At 35.6% G+C, this 20,111-nt stretch overlaps 1 protein-coding gene across 2 annotated transcripts; it reads left to right on the top strand.

The window, feature by feature from the left end:
• The first annotated feature begins 1,387 nt into the window (after positions 1-1,387).
• Positions 1,388-20,072, top strand: LOC111791702 (ubiquitin C-terminal hydrolase 12). Of its 2 annotated transcripts, XM_087122053.1 has the most exons (32): positions 1,391-1,563; positions 1,833-1,896; positions 2,111-2,255; positions 2,359-2,516; positions 3,570-3,835; positions 3,908-4,126; positions 4,288-4,396; positions 4,482-4,597; positions 5,145-5,243; positions 9,114-9,223; positions 10,283-10,357; positions 11,468-11,546; positions 11,660-11,806; positions 11,898-11,978; positions 12,251-12,370; positions 14,112-14,234; positions 14,682-14,759; positions 14,874-14,962; positions 15,075-15,183; positions 15,293-15,361; positions 15,450-15,554; positions 16,672-16,727; positions 16,816-16,993; positions 17,081-17,182; positions 17,260-17,331; positions 17,488-17,553; positions 18,477-18,542; positions 18,736-18,822; positions 18,939-19,055; positions 19,159-19,233; positions 19,343-19,429; positions 19,564-20,072. In XM_087122053.1, the coding sequence occupies exons 1-32, from the start codon at positions 1,534-1,536 to the stop codon at positions 19,603-19,605; spliced, it is 3,339 nt and encodes a 1,112-aa protein (XP_086978179.1). In that variant the 5' UTR covers positions 1,391-1,533; the 3' UTR covers positions 19,606-20,072. The 2 variants fall into 2 exon arrangements, with proteins under 2 accessions (XP_086978180.1, XP_086978179.1); XM_087122054.1 differs by lacking the exons at positions 18,477-18,542; positions 18,736-18,822; positions 18,939-19,055; ... (1 more) ...; positions 19,343-19,429; positions 19,564-20,072 and adding an exon at positions 17,674-18,296 and having other exon boundaries at positions 1,388-1,563.
• Positions 20,073-20,111: the final 39 nt, after the last annotated feature.

The following is a 20,111-nucleotide window of genomic DNA, read 5'->3' as shown; positions in this document are numbered from 1 at the left end:
CTGTCATGCACTATGGCATTAAGCCAAACTTGCTGCTTCGTTGCTATAATTTGATTGGGAATGAGTGGAATAGACTTCGCTTTCTTCCCTTTTATTTACTGTTTTGGTTCGTGTTATATATCTATGTGCTAATGGCTCGATAAAACTTAAGTTACCATTGTCGGAAAAGACAGATTCAAATCATATAAATGAATTATTGAGTTTGCATTCTAGAGTGAAGTTTTGACTTCACCATTTTTGTCCTTCAAAATTTAAATTAGTTGACATAATTGTGTCAATTTTATTAGATTATCTCAATTTGCAAAAGATTTCGAGACTTTTGCTTTCGATCTAAACTTTTCATCTCTACTAGAGACATATAAAGGACGTGCCCGGGTTTCTTTGACGAGACATACAAAGTGTGGGTGTGCATCCAAAGTTCTTTTAGTCCAAGCAATTTTACAATTTATTTATTTATTTTTTAAAATAGTATATGGATAAAAATTCCCGTGACTAACCAAAGTGACATATATTAATTGCTCTATGATTGGCTAGCCGAAGATTAGAAAAAATAGCTTTTCAGGAAAAGATATTTAGTGGGTGTCTATAGTAATGGGAAAAATACATTTTTTAAGATAAATCAATTTTTTTTTGGAAATTTTAATATTTCATTAGTTTATTGAACGATTTTTTACTATTAAAGAAGAAGTGTTTTTTTAGAGATATTAATAAATAAAAAGTACTAAAAAAACCCATTCTATCCAAAGATATATTTTAAATTAATTTATTTATTTTAATATGTTTTGTATTTATTTAAAAACAGTTTCGGTCATCTAAAATTATGCAAGCACCTTTACCACTCACTTTAAATTATTGAATTTTTTTTTGAGTAAAATATGTAGTAAAATTAATTTTATTTAAAAATCAATTTTTTTTTTTTATCAGGTCATTCCAACACAGATGACTGCCATTGACTTTACTACTTTATCATTATTTTCAAAATTAAAATGCTTTCAAATGGGAAATTCAAAGAATCACAAAAATAATTGAACACAAAATAAAGGGAAAAAGAAAAAGAAAAAATAAGAGGAAAACAATTTTGATTTTAGAGAGTCATATCACGTGCAACGCACGTGACTTTCAAAAGATACCACGTCACGAGTTGGAAAACCTTCTCATTACGTGTCAATTTCTCAATGGTGATCTCTTATAATACTGTATACAGAATGTGCAGTGGAACTTCGTGACGCCGCCATCTGAATTCCCATTTTACCCTCCTATTTTTCTATATTGACCAGCCACGTCCCTCCCTCGCAAAGTAAAATTACGGGCTATTTTGTTTTTTTGTTTTTTTTTTTTTTTTAATTTTTGTAATTTTTGTAATTTTTTTTCTTCTGAACCAGCTCTCTCTCTCTCTCTCTCTCTCTCTCTCTCCACCGAGTGTTGCAGGCTTTATTTTTTTTTTCCTCTTCGTTTTCCGCGTACTGTTTTAAGTTTCTACGTGTTTTGCTTGTTCTGTGATTCGTCGATCGGACTGCCATTTTCTCTCCATCAATGACTATGATGACTCCTCCACCTCTTGATGTAATTTGGCTACTCCTTTTTAGTTTCTGTTCTTGATTTTCTTTTTTGGTTTGTTTCGTACTCGTCGTCCTTTGGTTATTTCTTTTGGTGTCATTTCTTGTTCTTTGAATTTTGATCTTTAGGGTTTTGATTTTGGTTTGGACGTCAAATTGAGTTGAGAATTCAATAACTCGGTTTTTTGATTGATATATCTCTAGGGTTTCGATTCAATCTTCGTGGGGTCGAGTTTCGTCGTTTGGAAGATCTGATTTTCTTGTTTTGTTCTGCAGCAAGAAGACGAGGAGATGCTTGTGCCGCATTCGGATGTAGTGGAGGGTCCTCAGCCAATGGAAGGTTTATATTCAGCCTGCTTGACTAGTATACTATTTGGATTCTATTATCTTTTTTAGTTGGCCATGGTTTTGAAGTTAATGGGTTTACAATTCACTGGAAGATTGGTTGTTTTAGTTTTTTTGTGTGGCTTGACTTCAGTTTTATCGTGTGATGATCCCATTTTGTATCGAGGCGTTGATTTGTTATTCTGCATTTATGTGAATGTTTTCGACAGCTCAAGTGGAGCCTCCTGGCACCATGGAGAACCAGCAAGTGGAGGATCCCCCACCTATAAAATTCACATGGAGAATTGAGAACTTCTCTAGGTTAACCATGAAAAAGTATTATTCTGACTCGTTTTCTGTTGGAGGATATAAATGGTACATTCTATTATCTCATTTGCAAAACTGCAATTTGCTCCTTTGAGTTGTTATAGCTAGTTGTTGATTTTGTTGATTTGAGTTGGTTGGTTGGTTTCATCAGGCGAATATTACTTTTTCCAAAAGGAAACAATGTTGACCACTTGTCAATGTATTTGGATGTTGCCGACTCTACCACGTTGCCTTACGGGTGGAGTAGATATGCACAGTTCAGCTTGGCTGTGGTTAATCATGTCCATAAAAAGTATTCAATACGAAAGGGTAAGTACTTTCCCATTATCTGAGAATTTATTTATTTTTCACCATTCATTTTAACATGTAGAAGAATGGGGTTCTTTCTTTTCTGGTACTTGTAGTCGCGAGGTAAATATTTTGATCACTTGTAGATTGATATGTTGAGCATTAGATGAAAACTAGCACTACAAAAATATATTGAGTTCAGAATTTCTCTCCCTTTCCCCTACTTTGTGAAGCATGGCCAATAAGCTTTCATATGTTTCCCCCCCAATATTTTCATCGATTCATGCACAAATAAGTTGTATACTTCTACATTTATTTAAAGATAAAAATATAAAAATGATAGTAAATGTCCGACATGTCTTTCAAAGATATTAGAGATGGGAAAAATCTTTCAAATCATAGTTTTAGAGGAAAAACGCTACACCAAAGATGGAGAAGGAGAAGAAGTCAAATGAAGGTTTAAAAACTTATTAGCGATGAGGGCAGAAGGATCTGTACTCTGTGGTCAACACATAAGGCTGCTGTACATGGAAATAGGTGGACAATTCGGATAATAGACAGAAGTGAATCAAACTTATCAATCTCACGATCAATAAAGGCTTTTCATTATGAAAATAAAAAAGAAACACTTTCCTCGTCCAAATAAGTCATATAAGTTTTGGAAAGGGCTTCAAAATAAATTTAGGGAAATTGTGATGGAAGGTAGTAGCCTCCTTAGAGTGATCAGTCGACACTGGATCACCTTTATTTCATAATTTCTTTTACTACAGTCGCCTGGACTTTTTGAAATTAGAAGCTTATCGGAGTCTTTTTTTGTTATTAGTTTTGGTGTCCTTTTGGTGGGACATGTCTTTGGTATGCCCTTATATTCTTTCAACTTTTACATTGAAGTTTGGTTTCTTACCAATTTTTTTTAAAACTATCAATTGATTTCCATTATTAATTTAGCATGGGTTTGTAAACTGACAAGAGACCTGTTATCCTATTTAGAATATTGCTCTTATGTTTATGAAAACTTAACTGTTTGGGATTTAAGCAACTATATATTTTACCTCTTCATGTTTAATTATGCAGACACAAAACACCAATTCAATGCTAGAGAAAGTGATTGGGGTTTTACATCATTCATGCCTCTTAGTGATCTTTATGATCCTAGTCGAGGGTACCTTGTAAATGACACGTGTGTTGTTGAAGCTGAGGTTCTAGTTCGTAAGGTTCTTGATTACTGGTCCTATGATTCAAAGAAAGAAACTGGATTTGTGGGTCTTAAGAACCAAGGGGCAACTTGTTACATGAATTCTCTTCTTCAGACACTTTACCATATACCTTATTTTAGAAAGGTAGGAAAAAGTTTCATAGCTCCTATATTTCTCTTATGGAGGATTTCTTAATTCCTGATTCTTTTTATCCAGGCTGTTTACCATATGCCGACAACTGAGAATGACATGCCTTCAGGAAGCATCCCTTTGGCTCTTCAAAGTCTGTTCTATAAACTTCAATTTAATGTCAGCAGTGGTGCAACTAAAGAGCTTACTAAGTCCTTTGGATGGGATACTTATGATTCTTTTATGCAACACGATGTGCAAGAACTCAATAGGGTTTTGTGTGAAAAGCTTGAAGATAAAATGAAGGTATAATACAGGATATTTGGATTTGTTTGATGAATTCTTATAAAAATACATACAGTGAATCATATATGCATTGACTTGGCCCAATGTCTATTGACATAACTTGTGTACATGTTATTATATTTATCTTTTCTTTTACAATCTTTCTTTTGGTTTTGGTCTAGGGAACTGTTGTGGAGGGGACAATACAACAGTTATTTGAGGGGCATCACATGAATTACATAGAATGCATTAATGTTGACTACAAATCTACGAGAAAGGAATCATTTTATGGTACTTCTGGTTTAAAAGCCACTCTTCGAAATTTTGAATTGATTTAAGATCTTTTAGCTTGATTTTTCTTTGGGTGGATTGGCAGATCTACAGCTTGATGTGAAAGGTTGTAATGATGTCTATGCATCTTTTGATAAGTATGTGGAAGTTGAACGTCTTGAGGGTGATAACAAGTATCATGCAGAAGAGCATGGATTGCAGGTTTGTACTGTTGATGATTTGATTCAAGGCTTCCTATCTGTGTGCATTTATGTTTATTTTGTGGTTGTTTAAGGGCAATGTCATTCCAAGGTGTATTCTTTGTATATTGTGGCCATTTAAGGACAAATCAAATTTTGGGGCTTTGTGTCTGGATAAGTAGCATCTGATGCAATTCTCTTTCTTATTTCTGGTGTTGTTTCTAGCTGTTTCTGATGAAAGCATAGCTATTTTCTTCATTTATGTGTGTTTTTTTTTTCAGAAGTTTTTAACTTTTAATACTGAACAATTGGCAACCTACGATAGTAGGTTAAATGGGGCTCAGTTGCTTTCCGGGTAAAATTGTTCAGATTTTATTGTCTGTTTCCACTTACTTCTTATAACTAATATTTTTGTGTTGAGAAGATCGACTACCTAAAATGTTTCAAAGGAACTGAAATCATTCTTGAATCTAGAATTCTAGAAATGTAAGATAGTTCAACTTCCTGAGCTAGCTGTAGGAAGTAAATCTTTTAATTTGATTTTCTGCCTAAATTAATGTTTGTTTCAGGATGCTAAGAAGGGTGTCTTGTTTATTGACTTCCCTCCAGTCCTCCAACTCCAGCTGAAGAGGTTTGAATACGATTTTATGCGGGATACAATGGTGAAGGTTAGTAATGGAAATATACCACAGCGTGGTTTTGCATTCACTAATCTAGGACGTCATTATTTGTTGCAGGACTTAATAACATTTAATAATTATCGTATATTTAGATATCTTCAGAATTTTCACAGTATAGAGAAATTGAGGATGTCTTTGAAATTTGATTGTCAGTAACTTCAACGTTGATTGTTTGGGCTCCCATTTTTTTTATACAATTCTGAAACTACTTTTGGCTTTTGTCCTTGCTAATTGGAGTGTATTTTCGGGAGCTCCTATAAGTTGCAGGAGAAATGTGTTTTCTTCTCTCACTCTTCGCTGATTTTGCCTTCCACAAAGCTATGTTGGAGGCAACTTGGAAATCATTGAGCATTTGAAGTACTTGCACTATGCTTGAGAGTTTGCATTGATAAATTTTTTAAAGCTTCATCTTTTATAGTTTGTTGGGATTTGGTTTCACCTCTTTTCTCTTTATTAGAATTCCCAAGTTCTGGAGGTGGAGATGCCCTATTAGCACAGGTTAGGAGTGTTAACTTAAAAATTGGTTAAAATTTCAACAAGGATCCAGGGTCTAGCTCAATAAACAAAAAGGTTCAGGGCTTGACAATGTTCAAAAGTGAAGCATGAGAATGGGCCTCCCCTTTTCGCTCCTATCTGCTAACCCATTAATGATACCTTTGGTTCCTCTTTTCCCCCAATACACACTCAATGGCCGTTTTATAACCCTGCCCTCCACAATGAACTTGAAAGGATTGAATAGGACAAGGCCATCATCATTAAGAAGAAAGTTCTTCACGATGACTGATATATTATCCTTTGGGAAGTTCAGGACAATATTTGTGATCTTTGTTCTAACAACCTTCTTGAACCAAAGGAAGCCTTTCCTTTGCCCCTTCGTTTGACAATACCATAGGGGCAAGGTCAAGGCTTAATTCGGCCCATTTTGTTAGTTCGTTATCCTTTAAATTCCTACCAAGCTTTAGGTCCAAGAATTTGTTGACAACATTCCACGTTTCTTTGACCGTGACTTTTTTGCTAGGAGAGAGCCTATACAAAAGTGGGTACTAAAGGGCTAGCTTTCTCCATCACCCACCCTGTGGCAAGTTTGATTGGTGATGAGGTTTGATGTTTCTTTATGTACTTCCAAGGACCTTTTGTGGGGTTGATTTTTGTTTGATGTATGAGTATATTTGGCCTTTATAAGATTTCTCCACGAGACTTTTTCTTCGTGATTATATCTCCATATCCATTTTGTGAGGAGAGCTTTGTTCTTCTTATCTTGTTTGATGTATGAGTATATTTGGCCTTTATAAGATTTCTCCACGAGACTTTTTCTTCGTGATTATATCTCCATATCCATTTTGTGAGGAGAGCTTTGTTCTTCTTATCAAGAAAAGACTGAGGCCTCCCTTTTATGTTGGGAGGTTTATAATATTTTCGCAAGTAGTTTCTGAATAATATTTCTATATCTGCGGCCACTTTTTGTGGCATTTCAAATAGAGACATGTAGAGTGGGGAAGTTAGATAATGTGGCTTGGATTAGGGTGAGTCTTCTATCTTTTGAAGTATAACATGATGACCATGTTGACTGCCTTATTTCTATTTTTTCAATAATAGTCCTCTGGTTTCCTTTTATAGGACTACCTTCCTTTTATAGGACTGGTAGTCCTAGGTACATATTTGTCATTTCTTCCTTTTTACAACCATATATGCTAGCAAATTCTTCAATAATCTTTGTGCTAATATTGATGCCCATGATCTCTGTTTTTTAGAGATTGATATTTTGTCCCAAGAATCTTTCAATGGTTTTTATCGTTTCGATCATGTTTTTTATGGAAGAGGCATCTGCCAAGTCAGAAAGGAGACGTTTGTATCGTCTGCGAACTGAAGGTGGTTAATGCTTAAGCCTTCTTTACGAATATGATAACCTTTTATTTGCCCTTCGTATTATGCTCGTTAGTAGGTGACTGAGGTAGTCCCTTACCATGATGAAAAGAAAAGGGGATAGTGGATCTCCTTATTGGAGATTCCGTGTGGCATAAATCTTCCCTTGCGGTCTTCCATTGATGATGATGGAGAAGTTTGTGGATGAGATGCTTCCTTTTATCCACCTTCGCCATTTTGAGCCAAAGCCTTTGCCACAAGAATGTTTTTCGAGGAAAGTCCACTCATCTATGAGTTTGTTTGCCATGAGGGGGCATTGAGAATGTCGCCCCTCTTAAAAAGTTGTTTGTTGCCCAGTAATTGTGAAGGGGAGAACCTTTTTAAGACGTTGTGATAATACCCTTGCTATGATATTATATAGTCTGATTGTGAGACTTATGGGACGAAAGTTTGCAATAGTGCGGACATCCAGTTTCTTTGAGAACAGATATTGAATCGCCTTCCCCACCTTTTCTTCGGTGAAAACAACCTCGAGGGAGGCAGCTTGCTGTTGATAAGTAGGACTCCAGACAACGACGTGTAAAGGGACACAAATTCTCATACAATTTCTTCTTCGTTTACTAAACTTCTACCTTGTTTGGATAGAATTTCCATGATGATACTATTTCATTTCTGTAGCCATGATACGATGGAAAAATTTGGAGTTTATGTCACCCTTCTCTAACCATCATTTTTTATGTTTTTGTCTCCAAGATTGCTCTTCTTTGCTGTCAACGAAATAAGTTCTGCTTTCAGAGCTTTTTATGTGTGTGTTGAACTAGTGTAATAGAGTCAGTTTCCTCCACTTGATTTTGTTTGTGGAAATACAACGGAAAACCTACTTGTTCCATTTCTTTCAGACTTCTTTTAGTCTTTTAAGTATGTTGATGAAACCGTGCCCCGACCATCCACGAAGGGGCGTATTTTTTCACTAGTATTCAACCATTGGCCAAAATTCAAAATGGTTCAGCCACATGTTCTCAAATCGGAAGGGCGAGAGGCCCCATTTACAGCAACCTATGGAAAGTAGAATGGGATAATGGTCAGATGTAGGTCTATTCAGTCTTTGAACACTAACGTTCCTAAATTTTCCAAGTAGGCCTTCTGTGGCTAGAAATCTATCGATGAGTGTCAAGGTGGGTGGAGATATGTTGTTTGATCATGTATAGAGTCCATTATTGAGGGGAAGGTCAATGAGTTCAGCTTCTCTTAAAAAATTGTTGAAGTGGTGACTTTTCCACTGAATTTTTCATGTGCCATCGATTGAAGTCACCTGCCAAAAGCCAATTCTCTGTACATAGATTAGATAGGTCCTGTAAATTTTGCCAGAATAGAGATCTTTCTTGATATCTACAATGACCATAGATCCCTGTAGTCCAAAATCTGTAATTATCAGAATTTGTAATGTGTGGTTAAGGTATATAAGCCTTTAGTGACTTCTGAAATTATCAAAGTTGGGTCATTCCACATGATTTAGATCCCCCGATGTGCCTGAGGCATCTAAAGAGATAATAATCGTAAGAGGTATTGACCACCCAATTGTGACGTACTCGATTTCTCAGAATTGATGTTTGAAAGGAGGCCAACAATCTCTCTAGTCAGTTTACTCTGTTTCTTAGCCATGGTGGACTTCTTTTTCCTGGATGGAATAGCCATTCACATGTGGTGTTCTTTTAGCCATGGTGCCAAGATTTGGATGGCCATTGTTGGTGTGAGTGTCTCTGATATCGGGGTGACCTCTTCTACCTCTGTTTCATTCCTATGCGTGGAATTACAATACCGAGGCAATTGGGTTAACTGTCATGTGTTTTCATTGGATCTGCAATGTACACTCAATTATTTTTCTTATCTTTACTCATCTTTTAATTATATATGCTGCAACATTGGTCTCTTGGATCAAATTTTCTTTCAGATGTTTTTATACAGACAATATATTAAAGTGATTTTGGCATGCAGATAAATGATCGGTATGAGTTTCCGCTTCAACTAGACCTTGATAGGGAGAATGGCAAGTATCTATCGCCTGAAGCAGATAGGAGTGTTCGCAACCTTTACACACTTCATAGGTATAACCATGCTATTGCTTATTCTGTAGATTAATTTTCTTATTTCCCAACTCATGTTTCCTTGAAATTTCATGTGTTTTTTAAAAAAATTTAGAAATTTAATTTTACGAGGAGGCACAAATTTTCAATAAATTTTGAAAAGTTAGAACACAATAGCTCCTTGCAGCAGTGAAACTAAATCTCCCAAAGTGAAATAACACAATTACTTAGGTTCTTTTTCATCTATCAATTAAAAGTTTCTTATAAAAAGTCTAGCAATAAATATCGTTTCTTGTTTAATAAAAACACAAGTACTAAGATGGGACGAATGCAATCTAAAACAAAATTCTTAAAGAAAACTTCCCAACAAGAATTAATATAAAATGAAGAGTAGTTGCAGAATTCTTTGAACTGAGCAAACCATAAAACCGCATTTAGTTTTACAAGATCAAATATTTTCTCCCAAATACCCTGCACTATTGACTTGACAGCGTTCATCCATGGGATTTTTGTCTTCCTCTCTGGGTCATGATAATAGAGAAGATAAAACATTTTCAATCAATAACCCAAGAACATCCATAGCCCTTTCAAACGAAGCCTCTTATAAATTTCTGCTCAAGGAGCAATAAAATAACTAGCGAGCTGAAGATCCATTAGGCACAAAATAAACAGCTTGAATTTAAATAGCAAGAATGACATGTTATTTAACCCAACAAAATCACCCAAACTAAAATATTCACCTTTCTTAGGTTCTACTTGAAAGCTTTAGAAAGTAAGGTTGTTTCTATAAGAATAGAATATGCCTTTGTAAATGTTTGTCCCTTTTGACCACCCCCTTTATTTGTTGAGCATCCTAATGCTAAACTCACAATGTTAAGCTTTAACCTTTTCCCATGCATTTACATCTTAGAGGAGCAATGATTTGCCATGTTCTTTTAATGGCTTCAATGGAAGGATGTGATCTACTTGGAAATATATTCCATATTTCGTTTCTGTTATGTTTAGTTTTGTACATATAGTTTCATTGACTGTTAAAATGTGAAGAATCAACCTCTAACTTGTTTTAATTTTCTGATGCAGTGTGCTGGTACATAGCGGTGGTGTCCATGGTGGGCATTATTATGCCTTTATCAGACCAACCTTATCTGATCAGTGGTATGTATGATTTTTTTAATTTTACCTTGTTGAATGAAATGAAAAAAGAAGTAAAAAACATTCGGTCACAAGAATGTGGATTACAAGAAAGTTTGTCAATTCATAATTAACAAAAGGACTATAATTCTTAACGGATGTTTAAACTTACACTAATAAATCCTATTTCAGGATCCATTTGACCATTGCATACAAATTTCTTCGCTACTTTAGAGAGAATTGATCTTACTCTTCTTGCTTTATTTACCCATATATTTGTACAATTCGTTTGAGGAGTAGAAGGTACCTGGGCATCTTTGAGAATTCGACAATGATGTTGGATAATAATATATTGGATTATGTTTTTAGTTTAGTAAATAGTTTTGGGTCCATTTGCTTCATTAATTAATTAGTTAGTTTTTTTTTAATAAATAAAAACCCACGCTTTTATTAAGGCGGATGGAAGAATATAAGGGTATATAAAAAGACCAAGTCTGACCAAAAGTAAAGGGGTTCAATACCAGCTACCGAAATGGACTCCAATCCAGAAGAACAATATTAAACTCATAATTAAAAAAATGTTTAGTAGGTGACGCTCATAAGGAAGCGCTAAATCTAGCCAACTCCCAAATATCCTCACTCTATTTCTCAACCTCTCTAAAAATTCTATTATTCCTCTCCCTCTAAATACCCCACAGAATAGCAAAAAAGTTGTCCCGCCACATAACTGTACCTTCCTCTTTACTGGGAGAGTTTGAGAGCACCGTCTCCATCTGAGCCTTGCTGTCTCTGTGTCATTCCCAACAAATCCCAAACGATCTCAACTAGCGGCTCCAAAGAAAGCGAGCAAACTGACAGCCCCAGAAAAGATGATTAAGATTTTCCTTGGGCCATTTTATTGGTTTGTAATTAGTATTTTAACCCTTGGATACTTGCAAATATATTTTTCTTAAAATTAGTATTTTAGCTTTAATTTCTGAGTTGTTATTTTGGGGATTTTCGTCACCATGATTATTTACAGAGAGTGATTCCTTCTGGAGTCTCTCAACCTACGCTTTTAACGTGCCAATAATGCATAACTCAAGTACTATTTTATTGTCGGTCAGTAATTTGGTTCAAGCTTCATTATTTTAGGTACAAATTTGACGACGAGCGTGTGACAAAAGAAGATACAAAGAGAGCATTAGAAGAGCAATATGGTGGTGAGGAAGAGGTGATAAAACTTGCTTAATGAAAGATCTAATTCCCCTTAATAAGTTCTTTACCTGTTTGTCCACTTTGTATATTAACTTGGTTTTATTCTGCACTCACTTCAATGTTTGACAGTTGCCTCAGACAAACCCGGGCTTCAACAATACTCCCTTCAAGTTCACCAAATATTCTAATGCATATATGCTTGTGTACATCCGTGAAAGTGACAAGGAAAAGATAATTTGCAATGTGGATGAAAAAGACATAGCCGAACACCTTAGGGTAGTTTTATTTATTCAGATTATTTCTTCGTGGCTTCTAATCAAGTGTGGAAATATGTGGAAGCTGGCTGACTTTACTCAACACCATACAGATAAGGTTGAAGAAAGAGCAGGAGGAGAAGGAAGACAAGAGAAGATATAAAGCGCAGGCCCATCTCTATGCTATTATCAAGGTTGCAGCTTCTCATTCTTTTTCATGTTTGGCAATTTATATCCTTCAGGTGTTGGGCCTATTAACAAGGCTGAACCGAAAAATAAGATACTTTTCAATTCATGAGATCAAGACTTTGTGTTCACTGATATGTGAATCTAATGTCCTAATAGGTTGTTAAGATCAACATATCTAGCATAAGCACCCATAGATATGAATGTCAAATTTCTATTTTCTTTTTTGATAGTTGTATGTAAACAATTTGTGCCTGAGACGATGGATTTATGCTGGTAGGTTGCACGAGATGTGGACCTTCAAGAACAAATAGGGAAGGATATCTATTTTGATCTTGTTGATCATGACAAAGTTCGCAGTTTTCGTATTCAGAAACAAATACCTTTTAATCTTTTCAAGGTGAGCAGACTTTTGGAAATTGACATAGTGAGGAAACCTCACTGTTGCCTGCAGTTATCTTCCATCTTGATTGTTCCATGTTTATGTTCCCTTAATCTGCTCTCTTTTGAGAAAAGGAAAAGAGACTTGTGTGTCTGTTGTTCATTCTTCTTCTATTCAGTTGATGGTCTTGTTTTTACTTCTTTGGTACTCCATGCCTTAAAACTATTTAAGTCTATTACTTGTAATGCTTCCTTGTTTGGTGTTCTCACTTCAAGTTTGTCTGTTTATTTTTGTACCCCTTCTTTGATTAATTTGAATGCTTTGTACATTTTAACCGTTATTTTATTTCTATAGCTTGCTGGAAGATCAGGATTTTTTGTTTGATATTAATCATGTCTTTCATGCTTATATCAATCATTTTAACCGTTATTTTAACTGTTATGAATTTTTGAGGATAAGAAGGATGTTGAGAAGATTGATTTGATTAAGCTAAGTGCAAGGTTTCCTAAAGGTGTTTTATTCAAGTTTATTTATCAATTTCTCTCGTAATGATATTGTGTTAATTGGGATGTTTTTTTAATCTCACCCTAGTGTTTTTTCTATGTTTCCTCTTACTCCTTTTGGTGTTTTTATTCTTTGAATATATTTGTCTTTTTTATTATTAATTTTTAATTTTTTTAATAAGAAACAAAATTTATTAAGGAAAAAAGATGGAAGATACAACTTATGGGCCCAGACCAGTGGGAGCCCCCCTCCCACAAAAGACTAGAAAAACACCTTCGAGTTGATAAGCACAGTAGAAAGGTTGTCATTACAAAATAATTTCCTAGGACTATAACCCCCCAGAAGCTGGTAGCTTTTCATTTCTCCAAAAGAACCCAAAAGAAGAGGACTTATCATCAAAGGTCCTCTGATTTCTTTCAAACCAAATGTGCCACAACAAAACCCCCACTGCACAATTCCACTAAACAGATGCCCTCTCGGGCATATTCCACGCTGAAGATTTTTCAAAAAGCCATCTATCAACCCTCTTGTACAAGCAACCAACACAAAAATATTGATAAGAGCAGATGGGGCAATGTAGAATCAAGTGGTCTAAATTCTATGTATTCATGAGCAAAAGACAACAAGCTGAAGGCAAGAGAACCCAATTTTTGCACCTTCTTTGAAGTATCTGCTGTATATTTAATCCTCTATGAGCCATAGACATAGAAAACCTTCATTTTCTTGGGGCATTTGAGCTAGTTCAAATGGCAGCATCAAAGAGGGGATTTAATTTTAGGCGGATCTATCTGACGACTTCAAAAAGACTTGGTGGAAAAATTACCCCCCACCTTCAAAGACCAAACTACTCTGTCCTTGCTTTCACCTAACCATATAACATCAGGAATTCCAGAAGTCAGGTTCTTGTTTCAACAAGATGGGAAAAAAAATGATCAGGAAACTGCTTCCCAAGAGTCGTGTCCCCCTTTGATAGAGCAATATTACTCCCTTTGTCAATTCTCTTATCCGCCAAAAGGACAGTTTTCTACAATTTCCACCTAATGGGATGTCAAGGTAAGAGAAAGGAAAAGTTCCAATTTTGCACCAAAAGTTCCAGCATAATATATCACCTCTTTAGTATGACATTAATACCAAGCAACAGTCTTGGCCAAATTTTGGGAGAGGGTGTCCCTGTGCCTCAAGCCCCTATTTGTTTCTTGTTGTTGTTATGATTATTATTTTTTCCTTCTCCATTTTGATTTGTGGTGCTGTGCAGGAGGAGGTTGCCAAGGAGTATGGCATACCAGTGCAATTTCAGCGGTTTTGGATTTGGGCAAAGCGACAAAATCACACGTATCGTCCTAATCGGCCATTGACTCCGCAAGAAGAAGCACAATCTGTAATAATTTCCTCTATTCTTGTATTCTTTTTGCAAAAGTCCCAGAATTCTATTTGGTAGTCATGAGCACATCATTTGTCTTTTTTATATCACTCAAAAAATTATCGTCGTTTTCGCCATCTAGTAATTGCTGTTCAGCATCTTATATTCCGGCTTATTATTTTGCTTGTTATGATTTTTAATGTTGTTATAATATCAAAATTATGGTTTGAATATATTTAAATTATACATGCTCTTTTTCACTATATGGGTAACATATAGATTATACATGCTCTTTTTCATGTCACTATTATGCTATTTTCTATGGATAGATGGACATTTTTTTTATACCTGTATATTTTCTTGGATCTATCTGAAATTCTTGCTGTAGTTAGCCATTATGGTTTGCTGATTGTTGTGGTCTAACATGCATTCAGTTCAGGCTAATGGGTAAATACACCTTTGCAGGTTGGGCAGTTGAGGGAAGCGTCCAACAAAGCTAATAACGCAGAACTTAAGTTGTTTTTGGAAGTAGAGCTTGGATTGGTAACAGTTTCTTTTTTTTTTTCTTTTTTCTCACAGGGGCATGTGAGAGCTCCTGTGTACACATTGTATGTACAATATCTGCTAACCCTGCAATAATTTGATTCAATGCTTCAGGATTTACATCCTATTATTCCACCTGAGAAAAATAAAGACGATATTCTTCTTTTCTTCAAGCTTTATGATCCTGAGAAAGGAGAGCTGAGGTATATGTTGTGTCTTCCCGTGAGTGGATAATTGTTGACGTCTGATTCTGGATAATGACACATTTCCCTTTCTTCTTTTTTTTTTTTTTTTTTTTTTTTTTTGTCATGCCAGATATGTAGGTAGGCTTTTTATGAAGAGTACAACAAAGCCTGTTGAAATTTTGGATAAACTAAATAAAATGGCAGGCTTTGATCCTGATCAAGAGATTGAACTTTTTGAGGTATGTTCATGATATGTTCTGCCTTTTCTTTCCTCAAATTTTGTTGTTCCAAGTAACCACATTTATTTATAGACAATTCTTATTCAAAAATTCATCGGTTGATCTTCAGGAAATAAAGTTTGAGCCTTGTGTCATGTGTGAACATCTAGATAAAAGGACTTCATTTCGACTAAGTCAGGTAGGTATCAGCTTATTGCTCTTATTATTGCATTTGCTCATATAAGTGCCGCTCATTTGTCACCACTTTGTTTTTTTTTTTTCTTCAGATTGAGGATGGGGACATTATTTGCTTTCAGAAATCCCCTATTGATAGCGAAGAATGCAAGTACCCCGATGTTCCTTCATTTTTGGAGTATGTACATAATCGTCAGGTACAAATCCTGAATGGATGACATCGCTATCCATAATCTATTGCACAAGGGTTTTTCATTTTGTTATGAACAATCAACCCTCAACTTAGGTTACTTGTCATGTAGGATAAAATGGGATGCTGATATGCTCTTAACATTTTGGCACATAATGGACGCAAATTAAAATTTTGCATTATTGTCAACATTGAACATATTGGATCCACAAATTAGTTTTTTCCTTTTGGGGATAAGAAATGAAACTATGAGATTATGACTAGGGCCGTTCAATTACAATCATGAAACTCAATTGAAATTAGGGTTTCAGTGTGGTGAGAACTTTTATCGATACTATGTTAAAGGCGCTTGAAGGAGAGAACTTTCTATCGAAACTATGTTAAAAGGCGCTTGAAGGAGAGAACTTTTTGTTGATACTATGTTAAAAGGCGCTTGAAGGAGAGAACTTTTGATTCTCTTTAAAATTTCTCATTTTAAACCTCATAAATTCTACTTTGTCTATTGGATGCCTATTGGAGTAGGAAGTTTTTCAGATGGCTTTTCAGTTGGCCAAATAGATTCTACTTTGTCTATTGGAGTTATTAACTCATCCAATTGACATTCCCTCTTCAATGAATGTTTTCCTTTGGGAAATAGCACATAAAGCCATTAGCTCGAGTAAAAATCTACAAAAAGGAATGTACTACATAACTCTATTTCCAAGTTGGTGCCCATTATATACAAGAAAGACAACGAATTACAAAGGCACTTATTTATGCATGCACATACGCTTAGAATTTTTTAACATCTCACTTGCCCCAGGCAGGTAAAGGATTTATTGGACATGTCCTTAACGTACCACTCCTTTAAGAAGGCAAAAGCCCTGCTACAGAAAAATCTCGTTATGGCTTTCTTTTGGAATCTGTGGAAAGAAAGAAATCAACAAGTATTCACGGAGAGGACACAAACTTAGACATCGAATCACAAAGCCACTTATGAAGTAGTTTGCAAATAACTGTTTTACGTCTTTGAGAACGCATAGAGCAGGATTATCAGTTGTGTAATGGTACTTGCTTGAGATCGATTTGTAAAATGATGGTGATATGCATTGGTTGATGCTTGTATGTGGTTTTTTGCATTCTAGGTTGTTCATTTTCGAACTCTAGAAAAACCCAAGGAGGATGACTTTTGTATAGAACTGTAAGTAATTCCACCTGAATTTTTCTTGTTTCAATTGAGATCATTCATAGTTGGCTCAGTTCAATGTGCATAACTTTTCTTTCTATAGGTCGAAAGTTCAAACTTATGATGAAGTTGTAGAAAAGTTGGCAGAACGAATTGGACTGGACGATCCATCCAAAATCAGATTGACTGCACATAATTGCTATTCTCAGCAACCTAAGCCACAGCCTATCAAATATCGGGGTGTAGATCATTTGTCAGATATGTTAGTACATTATAACCAGGTGTATTTTTTTTCTGGATTTTAATTCTGTATTCTCGTTTGCCCATTTGCATGATTTGGGGCTGAAATCTGGGTTACATGTTGACAGATGTCTGATATATTGTATTATGAAGTCCTGGACATTCCCCTTCCAGAATTGCAAGGTCTGAAAAATCTGAAGGTTGCTTTTCATCATTCCACAAAAGATGAGGTACGAATTGCTTGTGGCACAAATTTTCTTTTTCAGGTTGTCGTCAGGCTTTGAAACATTTTGTTTATATTGTTCAGGTGGTTATTCACAATATTAGATTACCTAAACAGAGTACCGTTGGCGATGTTATTAATTTACTTAAAACAAAGGTATGAACTGTCTTCTTTCAATTATTACTTATAGAAGCAGGAAGATCAAAGTTTTGATAGGCAGAAAACACCATCTCGTTGTCTTCTGTTATTATTCCTCGATTCATTTACAATCCTTCACTTTCGTTAGTGATTTTATTTTATTACACCTTACAGGTTGAGTTATCTCATCCAGATGCGGAACTTAGATTACTAGAAGTTTTCTATCATAAGATCTATAAGGTAATGATATGCTTGATTTTGGATTTAATAGTTTCTCTTGGATTCAGTTCTTATGAGATCTTCATCTACTTGTTAGGGAGCTTTTAATAAAGTATCTTTTTGCTATTTTCTTATAATTAGTCTGTAGTTGATGTTGATATTTACCCCACCAAGCTAGCTCTGCCCCATTTAAACCCATCAAAGTGAAACAACGGCTTTCTGGAGGAAGGTTATTGATCTGAAATATGGGACCACCCCTCTGAACAACAAACAAGGCAGAAATTCCCTTAGAACAACCAAGGGTCCTTGGAAATCCATTATGAAACATTGCTCTCTGATTCATGATAGAATATTCTGTAAATGAGGGCCTTTCTTGGCTTTATCCTTTCTATGCAGCATTCTTAATCTCAAAGTTACAAAGAAGACTGCCTTTCATGGCTTGGCCTCCACAGTAGTGCTCTATGCAGCATTCTTAATCTCAAAGTCATCTCATGGTCTCTTGTAAATGAGGCCTTTGGGAACTTTATCCTTTCTTCAACTGGCACCCGGTCCTTCTAGAAGATCCCAATCTTCTCCTGTCTTACGCCCCTGGAGAGCATCCCTTCAAAACGGAGAAAAATATGATATGGGAGAAATTTATATGAGCCTTCTTCTGGAATTTGCTGCAAGCAAAAAACAGAAAAATATTTCAAGACAAAGACCTCCCTTTTCATAGATTCTTTTGATGCTATAGCCATTACAGTTGTGACTTGGTGTAAATGTTCTAGCTTTCACTTTCCTTTCCAATTGGAAAGGTCTCATGTAATTCCTATTGTGAGTGGGGGGGTCTCCCCCTTGTTTTGTCATTTCATACGAGATTGTTTCTTTTACAATATATATATTTAAGGCCTTGGTTATATTATTTTTTCTATGCTTTTAATTGTAACTATGATTCATTTTCACAGATCTTTCCACATAATGAAAGAATTGAGAATATAAATGACCAATACTGGACACTGCGTGTGGAGGAGGTCAGTGTTTTCGCCATGACAATTATTTCTAATTATTGTTTTCTTTTTGTCCATATTGTTTGAGGTCAGACACATCATCATACCCTTTGTTGAGGGTTTTTGGTGATTTGCTTTAACCATGAGAGTATGAAATCGGTTGTTATTAGTGTTAAACTTGTTGCTAAGCTTCTATTGTTTCTGATGTGAATATCAGATCCCTGAAGAGGAGAAAAACCTTGGTCCTCAGGATCGTTTGATTCATGTGTACCACTTCAGCAAAGAGACGGCACAAAACCAAATGGTATGAAATTGATATTCCTCTTGAGTTTTCTGAAATAGCTTCCAGCAATTTGATTATTCCGGCTTCTTAAAGCTTTCTTATACCACACCTTTTAAAGTGCGTTGTTTATCCAACAGCAAGTTCAGAATTTTGGAGAACCTTTTTTCTTGGTCATTCATGAAGGTGAGACTTTGGCTGATGTGAAAGTTCGCATACAGAAGAAACTTCAAGTTCCAGATGAGGAGTTCTCCAATGTAAGCTCTTGAACCTGCTTTCTGCTGTGCATTCCCTTGTCTTTTCCATTGCAATTTATTTTGGTGCATAATTCTATTTTCTTTTCCAACTTCATTTCCCCAGTGGAAGTTTGCATTTTTCTCCCTGGGGCGGCCAGAATATCTGCAGGATTCCGACGTTGTCTCCAATCGGTTTCAGGTACTTCCTGCTTTAACTGTAAAACTATAAGGTTCTCAATTGTTTGATTGGGTGTTACCCTTTAAAGAATGAACTGATTGTTTTGAATCCATACAAATATACTATGCAGAGGAGAGACATTTATGGTGCTTGGGAACAGTACCTTGGGTTGGAGCATTCAGACACCACTCCCAAGAGGTCTTATGCTGTCAATCATGTGAGGGTCTTTAACCATCTTTATGGTTATGATGTACTGTAGACAGGTTTTTTATAAGTTAGATTTAGGTATAATCAATCTTATACAGTGACATTTCATATGGTAACGACCGAATTCTCATAAATGTTTTGCAGAACCGTGCCACATACGAGAAACCTGTGAAAATATATAACTGAACATAGCGACCGTCTACCAATACTTGAGCCATATGAAGTCCCACTTCGTCAATTGTGGAAGAAACATAGAATATGCGAATGAGAGGTGCGTATGAAGAAACAACAAAGCTACTATTGAGTTTGCAGTTAATAGGAATTCAGTGATATATAGTTTTTGTTTTCCCTTTTCCTTTTCAATTAAAATGGGGTGAGGGAGGGAGGGAGGGAGGTTGGTTTTTCCTCGGGCGTTTTGCTGTTCGATTCTTCCATCTGAGGCTCTGCCATGTGTTTTTCTAATGCACTCCTTAAAGCTTGAGCTTTATAAAAGGTTGGTTGGTGGGTTATGATGAAGGTGTAGTGTAATTTAGCAGCAGGTACATAACAAGTTCCTTCTTCTCTTCTTTTTTTATCCATCTGATGAGGGGATGTATATTGAGTTTTATAGTTGTTGGCAGTGTTTTTGTCTCAATTCATTATTTTTACCCTCTTTTGGTGGTGCTTGCTGGTTTCCCTTAGATGATTGATGA

Source organism: Cucurbita pepo, chromosome 3 (assembly GCF_057944985.1).
Source record: "Cucurbita pepo subsp. pepo isolate OVF chromosome 3, ASM5794498v1, whole genome shotgun sequence".
Taxonomy (NCBI): Eukaryota; Viridiplantae; Streptophyta; class Magnoliopsida; order Cucurbitales; family Cucurbitaceae; genus Cucurbita; species Cucurbita pepo.
Note: the sequence above shows the minus strand (reverse complement) of the source record. Positions and strands in the feature narration are given on the sequence as shown.